At 36.2% G+C, this 19,634-nt stretch overlaps 1 protein-coding gene across 3 annotated transcripts in view; it reads right to left on the bottom strand.

The window, feature by feature from the left end:
* Positions 1–19,634, bottom strand: part of PICALM (phosphatidylinositol binding clathrin assembly protein) — a 68,703-nt gene that overhangs the window by 35,172 nt on the left and 13,897 nt on the right. For all 3 annotated transcript variants that reach the window (XM_063394397.1, XM_063394398.1, XM_063394400.1), the window contains exons 2-6: positions 6,908–7,050; positions 4,664–4,739; positions 3,324–3,426; positions 1,013–1,106; positions 394–505 (exon numbers count right to left, since the gene is read on the bottom strand). In XM_063394397.1, coding sequence (XP_063250467.1) covers positions 394–505; positions 1,013–1,106; positions 3,324–3,426; positions 4,664–4,739; positions 6,908–7,050 — 528 coding nt within the window. The remainder of the gene's footprint in view (positions 1–393; positions 506–1,012; positions 1,107–3,323; positions 3,427–4,663; positions 4,740–6,907; positions 7,051–19,634) is intronic.

Raw genomic sequence — 19,634 nt, 5'->3', positions numbered from 1 at the left:
ACTGACCATAACTGATTCCTTTACTAAGAAACACTGACTGTTTCTTAAGAAAATCCCCAACCACCATCAATATTATAACTCAGGTTTGCCACGCAGTTCAGTCAGAAAATTTAAAAAAACCCCAAAACCAATGCATACAAAAATCCCCAACAAAGCAGTGCAAGAAAAAAAAATCAGGTGAATAAAATCTTGGATGGGCTTTGCTTTCAGATTTTACCTATCCCTGGGTACAAAGCAATGTCAAAGGCAACTGCACAGACTAACATTGGAAATAACAGTACAATTTTGATGTTTTACAGTAAGACTGTTTCAGTTTCTCAAGAGAGCAGCTCTTGTGAATTATTCACTGAGTTCCCCCCAGAGCTGAGCATTGCAGAAAGCAGTTGTATTTACCCAAGAGGTTAATGATCCCTTCGTTATATGCCGCGAACAGTCTAATGGCATCTTTGAAGAGGAGCATGAAGGCAGCATTAATTACACCATTTGTAAGTTCATTGCTATTAACCTAGGGAGATCAGAGAAAAAGTTAATTGAACTGGATTCATCTCTTACTGGGAAACTTCTAGTTAAACTTCAGCACACTATGTCAAGACAGCTTTCCCATCATCTCACTGGCTATTAGCAGGAAGCAGCACCATAGAAAACCAACAGTTTCTCTCATTACAGAATTAAATCAAATCATTTTGGCAGACATTTTGTTAACCAATGCTAATGTTAGCTAACATAACTAAAAGACAGAAGGCAGAAATAATCAGCTTTTCAACAAACAAGCAATTCTTACACAAGGTACACAATAAAAACACAGTCATTTAGCACAAAGCATTCTCTCCAGTGAGCACTGTATCTGTTTTTTCTGATTTCTTGGGGGTATACCAATGAACAAAATGATTTGTGCTCTTTAAGCTGTGCAGGTAACATGGAACCAAGTGCAAGATCTTTAATCCTGACCGATTTTACATGTTTGTACAACAAGTTGACGGTATGTTAGAAATGTACATGCTGCTAAACTTACATTAAAGTCAAGAAGTGCATCCATTTGATTCTGTATAATTGGTACAGTTTTTAAGAGTTTTTCTGTGCTCATTGTTCTCATCACTCCATCAGCCCTGTTGTGAAAAATAAAGAGAAAAACAAAGAAAATTCTTCACATGAATTTTGAAGGCTACTGTTAGTAAGAAACAACAAAAAATATATCAGATCATCAGAGAAAGCATTTAAGTCTTTGCCATACAAAAGCTGCTCTAGTGATGTTTAGGAATGGTGTCAAGCCAATATAACCATAATAACAGCAGTGCAGACAAATGACAACTTATTTGGTCACAATATGAATCCAAGATGAGTTTTTACTCAGAGAAAATGAAACTGAAAGTGCTTAGAAATAAAGGAGAGCTACAGTGCTTCGGGTAACAAAAAAAAAGCTGTAAAGATTATATTTGAAGCAATTTTTAATGAATTCTTTTTCCAATCACCCAGTTATTATTTTGTGTCAGTCTGGATTCTTTTCAACTTAAAGAGGTAAGAAAGAATAAAAAAACACTGCAGTATGTTTTTCAAGCTTTTTCAGAAAGATTCTAGAGACTACATGAAATTTCCTTTTAATGGCCGACTACCAATATTTGGTTGTTTATTAATTGCTCAGATTGAATAGACTAAGATTGGCTGCACATTTGGAAAAACCCATCAGATGAATACCAAAAATATCTAAGAAAAGCAACAACTGAGGAAGAGACTAAATCCCCTCAGTGACATGAGACAACTGCTTTCTGTAAGACAAATCAGACAGCCTTGCAGTTCATCAGCTTGCACACAGCAAACCAAATGCTTCCTGCAAGTGCCAATCTCATAGTGCATCTTCATAGAAAAGTTTGTGGCTGTTCTCCAGGTCGGAAAGCAGTGGGGAGCATGCTGCTTCCAGCTCTCTACTTGTGCTGTATATTTACCCCTAACAGCAAACAGCAAATGCAAGCAATTTAATGGGCCAGGGCATGGGTGCAAGAGCCCCGAGAAAAATCGAGGAGCAGAAAAGGCAGATTGCTGCCATCAGAAGAGTTATTCCTATTGGCTCACAGAAGGACCTCCAGGCACATGGTGCAGGATAAATAACTCACCTCATTAGACCTACAAGACCTGATAAAAAATTTGTCTATCTCTTTACAGCACCTTATCACACACAAACCTTAGGTGTGGAAAATGCTGTTTTGTGTTGTTGGCAATCCAAGCAATTCTAAGGGCAGAAAGAGCAAAAGGAGCCCAAGCATCTTCCTCTTACTTCACCATCACACTTCAAACCAAAATGGGCTCCACAGTCTTAGTAAGGAGGCAAAAGGAATTTGGACAGTGTCTGAAGCCCATTTCAAATGCCTTTACAACATTAATGCAAAATATCATTAGACAGTCCATGACAACAATTAATTCATTCAATAGTATTAAATCCAGATTTCTGTGGATTAAGCATTAAGTTTTTAGTTTCAATATAAATTCACCTATGTGCAGATGATATAGGATACCCAAATGTAAAACCAGTATTATGCTTTTCAACCTTAAAAAGGTTTAAAACCTTTTTAAACTATATAAAAAGATAATGGGCAAAGATGGAAAGACTCAACTATGATTGGTACCTTCTCTCTAGGCTTCCCTAAGAAGAGCTCCAGATTAATTCCATCATTCACTATAACATGTAATTTACCAAACTACTGGTGCTCTGCACTATGTTATTTTACCTGTAAACAAACAGGTAAGCTAGTCTCAAAACAACTCATTTCTCTTAAATGAGCAGGGAAATTTTGAATTCCTGTAGACCAACTCAGGATAGCATCTGCTGCAACGTACTATTAAAAGTACAAATTTGTACTACCTTCACAAAGGTAGAAAACTTCACACACATATTTTGTAACAAGAACAGAGAAACAGCAGGAAGGAGTGCAAGGTGCTTCACCTGTCATTTAAACCTTACAGAGCTACAAGCACAAATAAATTGCACAGTCCTCTATATTACATAAAAGGCAAAGTATATAATCTACTGTGAAAGATTTGTTCAAATCTCTACTTTTTTTTTTTATATAGCCTTCCATGCATACCATCTTTCATTTCTTTATATTAGGCTGTTAATGTTTAAAGATAAAAATTACAACTACTGAAGTAAAATGTTTTTTGCAATATACATTAGTAGGCAGTTGAGCCTTTGTCTCTCATGGGAGATATGCAAAAGAGAAAAGGAGTCATTATTGTCTGTATTAAGCCTGAGCTAACATCAGTATTTTTCACTTGAATTACAGGACATACGACAAAACCTCAAGATCGGTAGAACAAAATGCAGTCCTTACCCTCTTTTTACTTTTGTGAAGTCAAAAGCCACTTGTCTATAGGAAACAGCTTTTTCATTCAAATACCTGCTATACCGCCTGATAAACGTTGACATATCATACCCTAAAAAACAAGTTTCAGAGGTTTATTATCTACCTAATCAAAGAACAAGAATGTTATTCAAAATAAAATGCAAAATATTAACACAAGACAGCTCTATTGACTATAGAGAATTGTGCAAAAAATATAATCTGAAAAAAACTGCGTACGTCATTTTATTCGCCACGTAAATCAGACAATACCACAAATACCCAGACAACCTCAACTACGTAAAAGTTTACACTTCACTTCCTACGGAAATTACTTCCAAAAGCAAAACAAAGTCATTTTTATGCAAGTTCTCTTATACTACAATATAAATTACTATCAAAAACAATTCAATGATGCATTCACAAAGGCGTTCACGGCAGCTCCGCAACACATTGTCTCATTTGCAACTGAATAGGAAAAAAAGGCTTTGATGGAAACTCTACAAAATGACAGAAATTTTTCTCTGTTAAGACAGCAGTGATAGGAAATATTTTGATAACTGTCAATCTAGGGGTATAGACTAAGAAAAAGATCTGTTCATAGTCTATGCTGAGACCATAGAAGTTAAAACTCGGTAAAAAGACAATTTGGTAGAGCCTTGGTTGTAACTAAGAAGGTTTCTGTCCTCGGGCAACCACTTTGGCTGCCTGTTGTAGTACACTTGTGGCAAAGATCAGAAGTATCTAAGAAGCAGGAGACAAAGTGAGGAACCACCTTAGGAGAAAAAACAATGACAGTTACATGTCTGGTCAGAACTGCATGGAACTGCAGCATAACAGTTTGAAGACTTTCAGTTAGAAAAATCTGAACCAGAGAAACACTTATTTGCCCACTGAATTAGTCTCAAAGATAAACGGAACTGTCTTTGATCAAATTCCCAAAAAAAGGAATTTTAATTTCTTTTAGATACAGTTCTTTTCTCACTAACATGATGTATGTACATATGAGGCATTTTTTAAAAATTAAGTTAATAATCAAAACTGCCTCATTTGGAGAGGTCTATCTCTATAGAAAGAACAGGAATACTGAGATCTGTATCGCTAAGGAAGTCCAAAGCCTTTAAGTAAGCCTGTTAGAAAACATGCAACACGTTCCTCCAGCAGACAGCTCCTGCCACACCATTACAGCATGTTATTTAAGAAATGCAGCCTGGGGTAAAATGGACAGAAAAGACACTTCTTAAATGACAAGGTTCATTACAGTTCATTACAAGTTGTCTTTGCTGTTCCTGAGCACATTACTAACTTTTAATGAAAAAAAGACACCTTACCTTGCAATCCGCTTTTGTCTAGGAAATTGCTCAAATTAAACAATGTGTTTCTGGACGCCAGATACTGGATAAAACGCTAGGTGGAAGAGAAAAAAAATGGAATACTTTTACTGTGTTACCAAGGAGAAGGAATTCAGGTGACAGTACCAGAAACTTTTAATCCAGGTTATAAAATTCACCTTTTATGCCTTAAGACTGACTTTAAATGTGGAAAATATTCCAGAAACAGCTAAACTATCAAAGTAAGCCAGACATTTTTTTATCCATAAAACTATGAACAAATCCAAGAAGCATTTCATATAAAGGCCTCGTTTAGTCAAACTTTATTTTAAGCCAGAATGTGGAACTCTGAACTTCTGAAAAAATCTCTTCAAATACATTCTCATTTTACATGCTCATAGTTGTTCCACTGACTTCAGTTTTTTAACAACTGATCTAATTTTACCAATTAACCAAGTCATCTTTGCTTAGCATACAATTGTAAGGGTACTTAGCTTAAATATGAAAATTAGATGATGTAAATGTTAGTTTGCTTATAAATCAAATATCAATCACAACAATCCATATAAAGCATTAACACTGTATCACAATACTTCTAATTACATATAATTACAAATTATGTTTCACAAGGTGAACGATGCTATATTCATCTTGTAAAGACACATTTCAGATTATTGCCACAATTTAATAGGAAAAAGATTTTGTACAGAGCTGCTCCAACAATAAGCAAATCATTCAGTTGCAAGAAACATTTTGACAAAAGACAAAACCAGTGATTAGTTTAATGTACTACTTCATTACTTTCATTAGCATGAATAGGTTACATAGGAAAAAAGAATGAAGAGTAAAGGCACTTAGTACCTAGCTATAAAGGAATTAAGCCAAAGTTGGAGGCATCATCCCTGAAGGTATTTGAAAGACACACAGATGTGGCATTTGGGGATATGGGTTTGTGGTTGGCTTGGCAGTGCTGGCTTGGCAGTTGGACTTGATCTTAAAGGTCCTTTGCAATCTAAATGGTGCTATAATCAGTTTCCTCTCTCTTTGTTCATGTACTAGTTCCAACTGTGAAAACTTTCATTTTGAGCAGCAATCTTACTCTCATTACTTCTGCAATATATCTGGCAAGCAAAATTTTTTTGGAAATTGTATTCTTAATGCAAAGTATTTCATACATTGGTCCCACAAAATACCCTTAATTACTATGACCTATTTCGGTATCAGTTTAAAATTCATATGCCTCAATATGCAAAGTGTATAGACTATGTTTTGAAAAGTGTCAATTATCACAATGTCAAAGTTTAAGCTTCAAGTCAACAACAGAAGTTTGCCCTCTTGTGGCTTAGTTAGCCTCATAGACTCGATTTAGACCCAGACTGGCAATAACCTGCAAGTGCAACCAGTGTATGTTCAAAAATGTAACCTCCTCCTCCAAACCAGACAAGTCAGTCAGAGGAAGCAGCTCCTTTGAATGCAACCTAAAATTAAAAATTTTGGTAATTTGCTGAAGCTATCTCAATTCCAAAGTTCATATAGCTTACCTTACTCTGACTGTCTGTAAAAAGCAAAGTTTACAAACATTCTCTAAGAAAGCCTTAGAAATAATTTTTTTTTTTTTTAAGGCAAAACATTCAAGCTGCTGCTATGCTTGGCTTGGTATTTCAAACAGTAAGGCCCCACAGGAATTCAAATTGTGAGACAAAACAAGGTTATTCCTTTTTGTATAACTTGGGGTTATGTTTGTTAAAGTGTTCAACTGTTAACAGTTTGGTGTTATTTCACCCTGTCCTCAGGTGACCCTCAAAGCCAACTCATAGGCACACATTTGTTTTCATTGTAAACGATTAGGGGGTGATGGTAGAATTTAATTTGGAATGAAGTTATCTAGGAGAAAAGACCAGAGGGTTAGCTACAGCATGAAGGTAAAAATGCTTCCATTTTTGGCTTTTAGAATCCCACACAAGTTAGTTTCTTTCGGGTTTTTTTCCCCTTCCATCGTAAGAATATGAACATAGAAAAAAGTACCCTCAGCATTTGGGACATTTACTTTTTACTCTAGAATTGCACACTTTGAAGAAGAAACAACGGAGACATACAAAAAATGAGACCTGTATTCATGCAGAGTTGGAACCAAAAAGGCAAACCCAAAGATTGTCTTACAAAAAGAATTAGTGGAAGCATTTAGCTGACATTTACAGGAATGAGGGGCTGCAGCTGTTCTCACACACATCATTTTTGTCTTACCTCATTTCCATACACCATTAGATGATGGGTTGTGATAAGAGATTTGAAGACCACTACCCAGCTACTGTTGGTAGTTCTTTCAAATAAACTATCTGCCAGTTGTGGGATGTTCACATTCATCTCATTCGTGCACTGGATTAAATCTGAAATACAAAAATTTCTGTTGTTATTATCAGTTCTGTGAAGGAAGATCAATAATGTTGTCCCCCAAAATCAGTACATTCATTTTGTTTAGTAATATTTTTGATGAAAACTGAGGGGTTTTCCAATAGAATAAATCTTGAAAAGCACCATGTCTCTGGTCTTTTAGAATTTTAACACAAAGTTCACTCTGCTCACTGCCAAGATTCAGCTGCTTTTGCAGCTGCCTTAGAAGGCCCTGGAACAGAAGTACCATAATGACTTACACTACCTCTGATTAACAACTCTCAGCTTTCAAACACCTAAAGCATCACATATCAAAATAATTATTACATGTTACTATTTCATTAAGTTTTACTGGAAGATTATGACTAGAATTAACTGTAATCTCAGATTTCTGGCCTCTTAATGGATCAGTAAACCCTTTCAGACACTGGTTCAAAGTGAGTAATAAAAGATTCAAATACTGCTTAGTCTTGATACAATGCAATAAAAACACCTTCAAAAGGGCAGAGAAAATGTTGAGTGGAAAAAAGAAGCCTCTAGCAACAATGCCAGAAGCTGATAGATTAATTTAATTCAAACAAAGTTGGATGGTTAACCAAAAAAGATGGCTAGGAGCCCAAGACCTGAGGTTCTTGCTAAAACAAAGCTTTCCAATTTTTGTTCAGCCTGGACTACTGTCCCACCTGTGTAAACATGGGAAGCTACACTTTCATTATAACCAACAGAACAATCTGTCATCATCCAGTAACATATTTCCAAAGGCTGATGAAAGAAGGGAAGACTTAAGATCAGGGCACTATGTTGACAAATACAACAGAAACAACTGATAATACAGCTTGCTACTATTCAATACAAAACTTAACGCAACATATTAGTGATGAAATTTTTCTGCTATTACCACTCCAAAAATGAAACAGTAATATTCATTCAAACTGACAGCGCTGCCAAAGCCCACAGCTCAATAAAAATCAAGACCTCAGAATGTCCTATGCCTGCCTGTCTAAGGACTACCAAGGCCTACTGGAAACACCCCTTTAATCTGAAGGCAAACATTTCACCTTTGAAGAGTTTTGTATCTTGCTATGAACAATCATTCACCTTGAAGGACTCCTGAAAGACAAGACCTTCCTTCAAGCAGAGCAGCAGGTAAGCATGACTGCCATACTCAGATCTAGTACAGTCAGAACTCAAAAAGGTGCTATTTACATGTTTAAGTATTAAAGGAAGTAAGCAGGAAATGATTTCCACATTCATAAATGTAATGAGATGGAGAGATAAACATTCTTTTATCTACAAGTAAAATTGTGATGACTACAGGCATTTATGACCTCATTTTTAAGTTATGGTTATCTATTATTGGATGATGATTTGGGGCAGTTAAGACAATGCCAGGATGTATTACTCAGCAAGAGACGTGCTCTGAACTGGATCATTAAAACCAAGCCCTGCAGCTTCTTCACCTTCAGGTCTTCCCTCCTAAACAATAACACAAGCACTTTTGTGCAAGGCTGTCTGGCAGGAACATACATTAAAGACAAAGGTACACACATCACTGGATGTCAAGTCATACATTTTGGCACAAGAGGTGCAAGTGCATATTAGAAAGTGAAAACTTCTACTCTTAAATGCAACTTAACTCTTGTTACTGTTTGCCAACAGTAACAAAAAATAAAAAAGAAGAGGTAGTACTTGAAAATCCACTGTATAAAACATTTAAAAAACCCACCCCAAATAAATATCCAGTGTAGGTGATGTTTTGTGCTGGGAGAAATGTTTCTGAAATGGCACTGAACTTTGAAATCATTATCTATTGCAGTGTATACAAGAAAACAGGCTCTGTAACCCTCAGAAAATCATCCCTCACAGGACTGATGAGTGTTTATGTGAAAAGCATGTGAATGAACCAGGGGGGGATGTGCAGAGGAAGAGCATGCGAGCACATTAGGAGGAACCAGTAACCATCTGGGGGAGAACATGGGCAAGAAGAGAAGTACAGAGGCAACCCCAGCCTCCAGGGGAAGTAAATTTGCAAACACTAAAAAGGGAGTCACTGCAATACTACAGTTACTACAAACTAAATTCAGTAAAACATGAAATTTCCCTCTCTCTCCAAAATGCTGATTGAACAAATGCGCAACAATCTGGTACGTCTTAATACCTCAAAGTACCTACACCACATACATCTCAGGAAAGTTACATCTCTCTGAAATTTCTTTTGAAAGTATTTTCATTAACAACGTTACATAGGTAAAGAAATATTTGCACAGTTACACCCAAATTAGAAGAGCAATTTTTTGTGTTAACTATACTATAAGCAGCATAGTACAGTCAGAAGATGGTATCCTTCATCCCACACTGCCGCACTACATCCCACACTGCATACACAGTGTTCTTACTTATTTATCCTATTCCCACAAACATCCTTCATTAAAGGAAAGGAACAAATATATAGTTACTTTCACATCCTACACTTAACTCGTCTCACACCCACCTCTGAAAATACTAGCTATGTGTTTGGAAACCTAAGGGCCCCAAAGCAACAGATCTCTAGACTGCTACTTACTGGAAATGCTATGAGCAACACCACAGGCAGGTGTATAACCAAAGGGTACAGCACTAAGGGGATCAGCTTTCATCTTAGAGCAAAACCACAAACAAACAAAACAATCAAGAAAACAAAGGATAGCCCTCGGTCAAAGAGTGATGCCTGTTTCACTGATCATCTTGTCATAGGAGTCAAGGAGGAAGATGGAATAGTTACCCCCATCAATACCACAGAAAGCAAAGTCACTTCATGTATTGATCTTCTGCATTAAGGCCCAGAATACCTCACAGCAGAAAAAGAAATTGTCCTGGGAAATATAAACACCTAAAATCATAGAATTCTGCGATTCTAAACTCTGTTAAAACTTTCACAGCATGAGACACACAGCATACACGTATTAGGTACCAAATGTCATTCCTTGTTTCAAAGAAGGCAGCAACTAGCAACACGAACTTTAAGCTTGCAGCTGGCTGGGAGACTTATATGAAGGACGCTCAGACAGCAACGAATGCACAGTCCTATCCATGGATGTGGCAGGGGACAGCCAAGGGAAAGGCTACCAGGTTGCCCAGGGCGCAAAGCACACGATGCACAAGAAGTGGTTGAAGGAGGTGGGTTTATTCCATCAGCAAAACAGAAGGCTGGAGGCAGAGAGGGGGATACACATACTGTCTTCAGTCAGTTATTTCTTGGAGATTCACAGTAAAAGGATGAGAACCAAAAGGGAAATGATCAGGCACCAGAGCCTGTAAACAGCCAGATCTGTTAATGTTCAGCATGGTTCAAAAGCTGGGTTTCATTACCAAACCTGAGGTCCCTTCCAATCTAAAGCAATTTACAAATCTATGCAATATCCATGGAAAGACAGGATAGACACAGGCAAAACCAGAGAAGTTACTAACAAAGTAAGTTGAAGTCAGAAAGAATAGTCCAACAGGTATTCCTAAAGATCAGAAACCTTAGACTTATTTAAGTGATTGACAAAACATGTTTTGAGACACCATTTACCTACCTACATTAAACTGTGTATCAAATTTTCAGCAGAGGTTTCAGAGCCAAAGCTAGATTTTCCAAGAAAACACTTCCAGCTTGTTTTTTAGTACTGTTTAGATTTTATTTTTGTTACACCAGCTGAAGCTTTCACCACCAAGTGACTCTCACATAATTCAGTTCTGTTGGGATCTTTTTCCACCAAAGCAAGGGTTTTGCAATGAATCATAACAAAGGTCTGGCCAACAGACATTTCAGCAACACTGGAAGATTTGCAACTGCACCTGTACCAAAGCAAGCGTATTGCCTAACCCTGGTCAAGCTAACTACTGCAAAACATACAGTGCAATACTGCACAAGAGCCAGGCTTAGAAAAATAATATACTCACAGCTCCCAATCAAGAGTTCTACAGCCTTTCAACCATGTGGTCTTCATTACAGGAAAGAACCAAGAGATTCATTGCCTTATGCAATTCACCAGGTGAACGAAGCTTAAAGGTGCAAAGCAGAATAAAAGCAGAGCAGGACTAAAGATTCATTTACAAGAAAAAAGCAGCAGTCACCTACACAAAGCAGTTACTACAAGACTGTGATGATAAAGTACTGTGTCTACGCCACACTAGGCATGTAGATGTGGATTAACCAACCCATGGTAAGAGATCGTGAGTCTGGATCTACGGCAAACATGAGGCAGTCAGGCTGGAGAATAAATCATCAAAAGCATCTGTCCCAAAGTACCCCAGAGAATGTGTGTGCTTTCAGCATGTGCCTGTGATCTAACTCCTTGTACTGCACCTCGTTCTGCACCAGGCCGCCTGCTAAGATGAAGCTACTAAAAACTGGTTTCCTTCCCCACACAAAAAAACCAAACCCTACAAGGTATTCTGAATGAGACTAAGATTTCTTTTCCCAGAATCTTATTCATATTAATTCACAGTAAGATTATAAAGAACCTGGTTGAGAATAGCTTTCGTTAACAGTTTAACTTCAGATACAGTTTCAGACCGTGTCATTTGTGGTCACTTGACAAGCAGACTGAACATAAGCCAGATTTACGTACTTCATGTACATGCAGTACCTGACTATTTCCAGTGGTTTACCTGTATCTCTCATTTTGAGCAGTACTTCTATTCATAAGCATCAATCTGAAAATATTTATAAGAATAAGACCTTCCAGACCAGAAAGTGTGCCCCACACCCCAGTTACTCCAAAATAGGTCAAACAACTGTGACAGATATCCATCTTGTTAGCTTTTGCTTTTTCATCTTTTATACCACAGATACTACCTAGAATAAGCAAGTAATTGATTATGTCCTGCAAGTTATTGATAGTTGTGCCATTTAAATATATATATATATATATAATGGGAGAGGCAGTATCCTTTCAGTAAGTAATTGAACATCCAACATGAACAGGCATATAGTGCCAAGAGCTAAACACAGTTTAAAAAATCACAAGAATAATAAAAGAATGCTTTAATACATCTTGGTGGATCCAAAGCACAAGCCAACACACATCAGATCAAGTTTACTCAACTGGTAGATTTAAACTTGAAATTTACACAGCAAATGTGTTTCTTTTTTTAAATACAAAAGGAAATACAAAACATTCTTTGCATGAATTAATATTCCCTCAACTTATGTCCACACAGAGGAGTTCAACAGAACACAATTAATGTAGTATCTTTCAAACTGAAGAGGTAACATGCTAGTGACTGACACTCCACTCATGAGGGAACACTTGTGGCTAATCACAATGGTGGAATACAGGACAGTGTCTATCCTTATAATAATTCCACTTAAGAGTGTGCATCTTCTTATGATCCATTTCCCTTTCACCTAAGGCCATCCAAAATAATTTTTAGATTTGAGAAAAAGGTTTGATAATTATTGACATAGGGCTATTTTGCTTTCCTCTAAGGGATTGGTTTCTCAACAAGACAAAACATTCAAAGCTGACACACTTTCTTTTATTATACTTTTGGAAATGAGTGGGAAAAATGTTGCTATCTCAACCCAAAAGCTGAAACAAAAATAAAATACTAATGGAAAAGACACAGTTATCTACACTGCCAATACTCAAGTTAAATTCCTTCCTCCAGCTGCCTAGATTTCAAGTCATATAATGATTTTAAAATTATACAAGTTTCTTCTATGTTAGGGTCTCATTTTCTCCTTGTTCTACACAAATATTTGATCACTGGAACAGAGCTGCTTCCTTATTTGGCCAGCAATCTTAATCAAAATGCAAATGGCTGAACCTAAAAATCTGTTAAACATCTAAAGCATTTCCAAAGGCCAGGTGAGAAAGCAGCAATGTGACCATTTCCCAAACAACGATGCACCACGGAGCAGCAGTGAACACCGACAACTTCAGGAATTTGGTGAAAAATTTCAAAGATCAGAAGTGAGCACATTGACATCAAATCAGTTAATGATATGAAAAATGATTTGGTTTATGCCATTGAGAAATCAGGCACTAGACAAAAAAAATCCTTCCTTTGATTTTTGTTAGGAATACAGTTACAGCAAGCTTTTACTATTTCTAAACAAATTTTATAGGTTTAAGATCAACATTTCCCTGCTTACCCCTAAAGAGCTCATAATCTATATGCCCATGTAGATTTTAAATTGTTCTGTTACAGGTTCTGGGAAAGCACACACGCCTGCCACATCTTTCCTTCCCAGAAAGACATTGACAAAGTTTCACTAGAGGGGGAAAATATGGGATACTGAGAAGGAGAGGGGGGGGGGAAAAAAAAAGAAATAAACATGTTCCAGTTACTGTAATGTAACATTTGTCAGCAGATCTTAAATGAAGGAGAAACTGAATTTAGCAGCAACAAAGTTTTTCACAATCCATTTTTATTTTGTCATTCACTGAACTAGAAGTGTCTTTTTAACCAAAACAATTTGCATGAAATGTAACAAAATATTAGAAATATCTAACCTCTGTATATTAGATGTTTTTCCTAGTTGTATTTTTTTTTCCTTCAGATTTCTATAACAGATCATCTTCCTTCCTGCCCTGAAAAATTGGCAAGTCAAGATAGTCTCTTATTTTCAAAGGTTCAATATAAATAATCAAGCAGAGTTTTTCAACTGGCTCCAGATAACAACAGATATTTTGGATTATGGAGGTTATTTTTTTCTATTCACCTTGACACAATGATTGTGAAGAGTGTGCTCTAATTTTATCCAGTTACAAAATTAACAAAATTGAAATGATTTCACAAATACATACCAGTTATATTCTAGCAAAGCTTTTGGAAAATATTTCTAGAATATATACAGACAGTATTTAAATACTTGGAAGACTTAACTGTGCAATGAAAGGACACTAATAAAAACTTCAAGAAATCAGAAATACCAAAATAAGAACAAAAGAAAAAGTTTTTCTATAAAATCTGTAGTTAAAATCTACTTGTACATATTAACAGTTCTGATAACTGTAAACCCTGACACATTCAGATCTGGTTTTGTTCCAACTGACATTTTAAAAACAGATAACTTAATGTAAGCATATGGTAACTTTCTAAATACTTTCCCACTTCCTTAACAGGTGATGTCCTTATTAAATACGGGAAATAGGATTAGAAAGTTCCTGGATATAAATATGTATATAATATACATATATTAGAATTATTACATTATAAAGTTCCTGGATATAAATATGACATAATAAACTTTTCATTATAGAAGCAAGCAATTTGTCTAAAAATAATAGAATAATTCTGAACATTAATGCAAACAGGTAAAATTGTAATTTTTTAGAAACTGATTTCTTAAAACAATACATTTGATAACTAAAACTTAAGCTTGTGCAAAAACAAGGATACCCCAAATGACATACTGGAGTGATCAAATGAGACATAGTGATGTTAAATTTTATTCTGAGCTACTCACTAAAGGACATTTAATCTGCTGAATTTAATCCGAAGAATATTATATAACAAGCATGTATTTGAAAATGTATTTGAGTGAATACTTCAGTATTTCCCTAATTAACAGAAAATACCTACATTTGTAGTATAAAACAAAATATGCTGTAAACACTATTTGTTCTAAATTTAGGTTTGTTTCTCTTCTGAATAAACCCATTTGCACCAAAACACTTTACTAGAATTAGTTTACTACATCAGACTGCCCCATGGCTTCACCTGAGTCCTCCTGAAAAAGTGGACAAGGAAGTCTGGACCACACATTTTTAAATTAAGAATTAAAATTCCCACTGAGAACTCTTTCTCTGCAAATAAACAGCATCCTAGCAGCTACATGCACTGACTCAGGAAACAATTTATGGAAGAGTTAAACATTAGTTAAAGAGTTAAAGAGTTAATTCTATTCTGAGCTTTCCATGTTTTAAAAGAACTATGATTTAATCTAATTTATATTAGATAAGCAGGATGAAAAAACAAGAAAGAAGATTTATGATAATGTTGAATAACTTGCTCTATAGCCAAAACTTCAGATTTTCATTTTATCAAGCTGAATCTTGCCTTTTTCTTCCAACTCAAATGAGACTATCATGTTCTTTCTCCCACAAAAAACTGCTGTTTCTAACTGGAATTCTTAGAAATTACTTTAAATCTGTCAGCAACCCTGTGAACTCAGTATTACTGCCTCAGGTGTCTTAACTCAACATTTTTCTCATATGGCAACACTTTGAGTAACTTACGACTTCTGTTTGAGAACTGTAAAAACTAATTAAGATACTTTCTGCAAAAGATACAGTAAAAATTAGTTCAGTTGAACTCCTGCTTTCAATGAAGAATTCTCTGAAAAACATTAGCAGTGTCTACCAAAACTCCTCAACAAACAAAGAACTGGTAAATGAAACAGCAAAAAGTTAAAAATAAGGGAAGCACAGCTCAAATCATCATGTAGGTCACATGATTCTCCTTTTTCTTTTTTTTCTTTACTTCATCTTAATTCTTACATCCTGGAAGGTGCCACATTACCACTTGATTCAATATTCATAACGATTATTCAAACTTCTCCAGTTACAAATATTGTGGAAATGACAAATGTGGCTATGTTACCTATGGAGAATTGATTTCTCAAGACAGGTTTAAACTCCACTTTTGTCTAAACTTGCCAAGTATTATATATTTTAATATTAAAATACTGCCTCAACAAGGCCCCAGCCACAGACTGTAAATACAACACTCTCATTTCAAATACATTTGTATTATTAATCTAGAAACAGTTACAATCAGATTTACGTAGGCATTCAGTGTACCTTGACAGCACATAAACAATCTTGAGCAGTTTTGAAAATGAACATACCAGCGTCACAATTTTTGCTCTTATCTGTTTGTCTAATAAGATGCATTTCTCCTTGGAAAAAAATGGCAATTTTAGGTTGTTCTGTTCATCCTGCAAAGAATCACGTTACACTTTCAGACAAGAGCAGATGATTCTCAGAAGCTCAACGTAAGAAAATAACCTGAATTGCCAGATCATCGCAGCAGAATAAATTACTTATACACACATTTAGGATCACAAACCTATAAAATAATTCATGGGCAGAACCTCTGGACAGCATCTAAGCTCATCAGCTCCTGCAGATGCTTGACTAAATATACAGGTTGTTGGAGCTTGGATCCCTCTGAGGAATGATCTTTTAAAGACATCCAGCTGTGGAACCACTACCAGTGACAATTAGTTTTGTTCAGTTTCAGGTCTCTTCCTTTCCTTCTGTACATAAGGAAAGGTTATTAAGCTCACAACTGACCAGACTTGGAGCTAATGAAATTACCTTTTATGCCTACTGCTACAAGTTAACCCATTACTGCATTGGCCCAACATCTCAACACTTCAAGCTGAACACAAACCATAACTCACCTAGATCTTCATGCAAGTTTAACACATTGCAGAAGTCAGTTATTCACGACCAACACAAATTCATGATGTATAATGCACAGGATATGTTCTCATGATAACTCATGACAAAACAGGGTGTCCCATTCCTGTCTTTACCTGCAAACACTCACACACTTCTACTGCTTATGTTATGTCAGCCCTAGTGTACTTGTGTGAACCATGCTAACTTTTCATAATAGAAGAAAACCATACAAAAACTCCTGACCTCAGTGGTGGTGGGTGGGATAATGGGGGTGACACATGAGGTGACACAACACAGCACAGTTTTTTCATTATCCCATGAGATAAAAATGGCTCACAAAAGACCAAAATTGGCAAAAAAACACAGCAAGAAAACGAGATGATGACATGCAAAGCTAAGAATGAGAGGAAAAAGGGATGTGGACAAGTCCTCCCAACTTTTGGCACCAGTGAGTGACTGTTCCTCAACCACCCCACTGCAGTCATCCTCCGTATCTCCAAGATGTCTGCCTTGACCTTCAGTGGTTACTGTACATCTATAGTTCCAACTTTTCTTAGCTTAATATCCCAAAAGATTGATGTTCTGGTGCAGATTTAAAAGGAAATTCCCCTTGTGCTCCTCAGTGGAGACTTGATAGCCATACTCTACATAACAAAACTTGAACACAATGGAAAAACTACTATTTTCTTTCTTAATAAAACAAATAATTTTCTTTCAAGGTTTTCTAACTTTTCAGTCTTCTAATTCATCTGACCCCCTCTGGATTCTCTACAGTTTCACTGGTTTATAGATATATATACACACATGCACATATGAATGTATGTATTTATTTATACAGATAGTTTAATATAGTGTCCCAGCTGGATAATGGAAATTACCTCCTTCTAAGAGGCATATGAGGGGATGCCCATCTTTCCTACATTCTTATATTGGTGGTTTATAATGAAAATTAAGTGAGCCAAACCATCTTGCAGTGTTTCTGCACATTCAGATAATCCTTTTAGACTCAGGTTTTACATCGTCCTTACACATTTAGACCTCTGCAAGCATTCACAGAGCATTACTACAATTTATCAGTGAAACTTCATATTCTAATCTTGTCTTGAAGAGCAGCTGCAAACATTCCCAACACAAAGCAATTCTCTGTTGACACACAGTGTGTACCAACATACCAGTTACTAATAAAAAGCGTCATCAGAACTGCATATGGACATATTCTCCATTTTAGGTACCCTCCAATCGTGGGCAAGTGATGTAAGCAATCTGTATTAAAGCAGCACTCTCTCGCTTCATTAAATTTGAGAGTCAAAGGAAAAAACACACTAAAACCCACAGCTGTTACCTGTACCTATCAGTTGTTATAACAGGAGAAAATTATCTCCATTAAAATCTTAAAATACTAATCAATACAAAAGTATCTAAAATATATTAGTTACCTTTTTAAAGATTAATTTTCCAGCTGCCACCCACTCTTAAGAGCAAACTTTTCCTCGAAACAGAACAAATCAACAATTGCTTCAGCTCCCTAATACGGAGAAATATGCAAGACATATTAAAACTACCAAATACTTTTTCTCTACATTCAGTTCCTATGCTACCCTTTACAAACATTTTATAATGAAATCTATTCCAAAATAATTATTAGCTCCCACACATACACACTAGCACGTTACTCCCATTGAAAACTATCTGTAAACTTAGAGCCTTGATCCTACCTTTACAAACATGCTTAATAATGAGCCTGTGAATCGTATTCTGAAGATGATCCTCGATTAAAAGATGAAAAATGTCGTATCTATCAGCCAACTAACAAGACAATTCTTGCATAAACTGTACATTCAATCTGAATATTTAACCCACTAGCCTAATTAAACCAGGGAGAAACCAATATTCGTTTTCACTGATCACATGCTCATTTCAATGCATTCATGAATAAAATTATGACTAGTTCTTTGTTCAAGATTTTCAGTATTTCCAGAGTGCATAGCTGCAAACACTTGAGGATGCACCCCATTTCAGGTTCTGACAAGTGAGAAAGCAGGTATGCACCCTAAGGATTCTATATGAGCACTGCCGTTTCAAGAATACATCAGGACAGGTGGCTGGGCAGGCTTTGATTTTGAATGACAGCCATTGGTTTGCTATTGAAATCAATATTTAATGTATTAGTGTAAAATAGTAAAATACTATCTTAAATATGATAATAATTTATGAAAATACGTAAGCATCCATTATAATATTTATAGTGTGAACAGTCACACATAGTGGATGGATGGAAGCACAAAGAAATGCATTAGGTGGAACAAATTTTAACTTTGATGAAGACTAATGACTTTGAAAATTGCATAGCTTTAACACTGCTTTTATATCCTACTGCAAACATGAAGGTATTTCAAGCAGGCTGCATACATGTGAGTTTATATCCTATGATTTCACCTTAAGGTGCATAGAGAAGGCACATAACATGGTTTATAGATAGCTGAGAGATCAGTATGTGATGCCAGAGATATTGACCCTCAGGTGTCTTCATCACCATGTACACATTGAATGCTACCACACTGTTCTCTGTCTCTGACAGGAATAGTGCCCAAGCCATCTGCCTTTGCATACTGTAAATTTCTGGTTATAGTGTGCACTTAAGCCCTCTCTTTCTGCTCTGAAGAACCTGTAAATGTTCTATAGCTATTACACCTCCATACAATAAAAAACATGTTGTGCTAACAGACATGTTTTTAAAACAAGGCTTGTGAAACATATGTACAAGCTGCTGTTTTACTGCCAATAGCACATAACCAATCCTTGCAGATTGCTCTGGATACCTCCTGGATGCAACAAATGCCTTGCAGTGGTACAGTTACATTACTGTAGCCCAGCCCACTGAGACAGGGAAACCATTTTGTTAATAGCAGACACCACCAAACAAAAAACCCTCAATGAGCACAACTCTGCAGTAGTTCTGCAGCAAGACAACTTCTATCTTTTTGAGAAGGTACGCCTTTAACATAACTAGGGTTTGCTCAGTATCTAACCCTCCTCAGTCATGCAAGGAACTCCTAATCTCAACCTTAGCTCACCTGGTCATATGGCATTCAGATGATATCTGTTAAAAAATACACCCAAAGACTGTCAAAGTACCTACCACAGACCTACCCGTTGGAATCATATCACAAGAACCATATGTTGGTTTATGTTGGAAA

Source organism: Prinia subflava, chromosome 3, assembly GCF_021018805.1.
Source record: "Prinia subflava isolate CZ2003 ecotype Zambia chromosome 3, Cam_Psub_1.2, whole genome shotgun sequence".
Lineage (NCBI taxonomy): Eukaryota > Metazoa > Chordata > Aves > Passeriformes > Cisticolidae > Prinia > Prinia subflava.
This window is presented reverse-complemented; position numbering and strand designations above follow the sequence as displayed.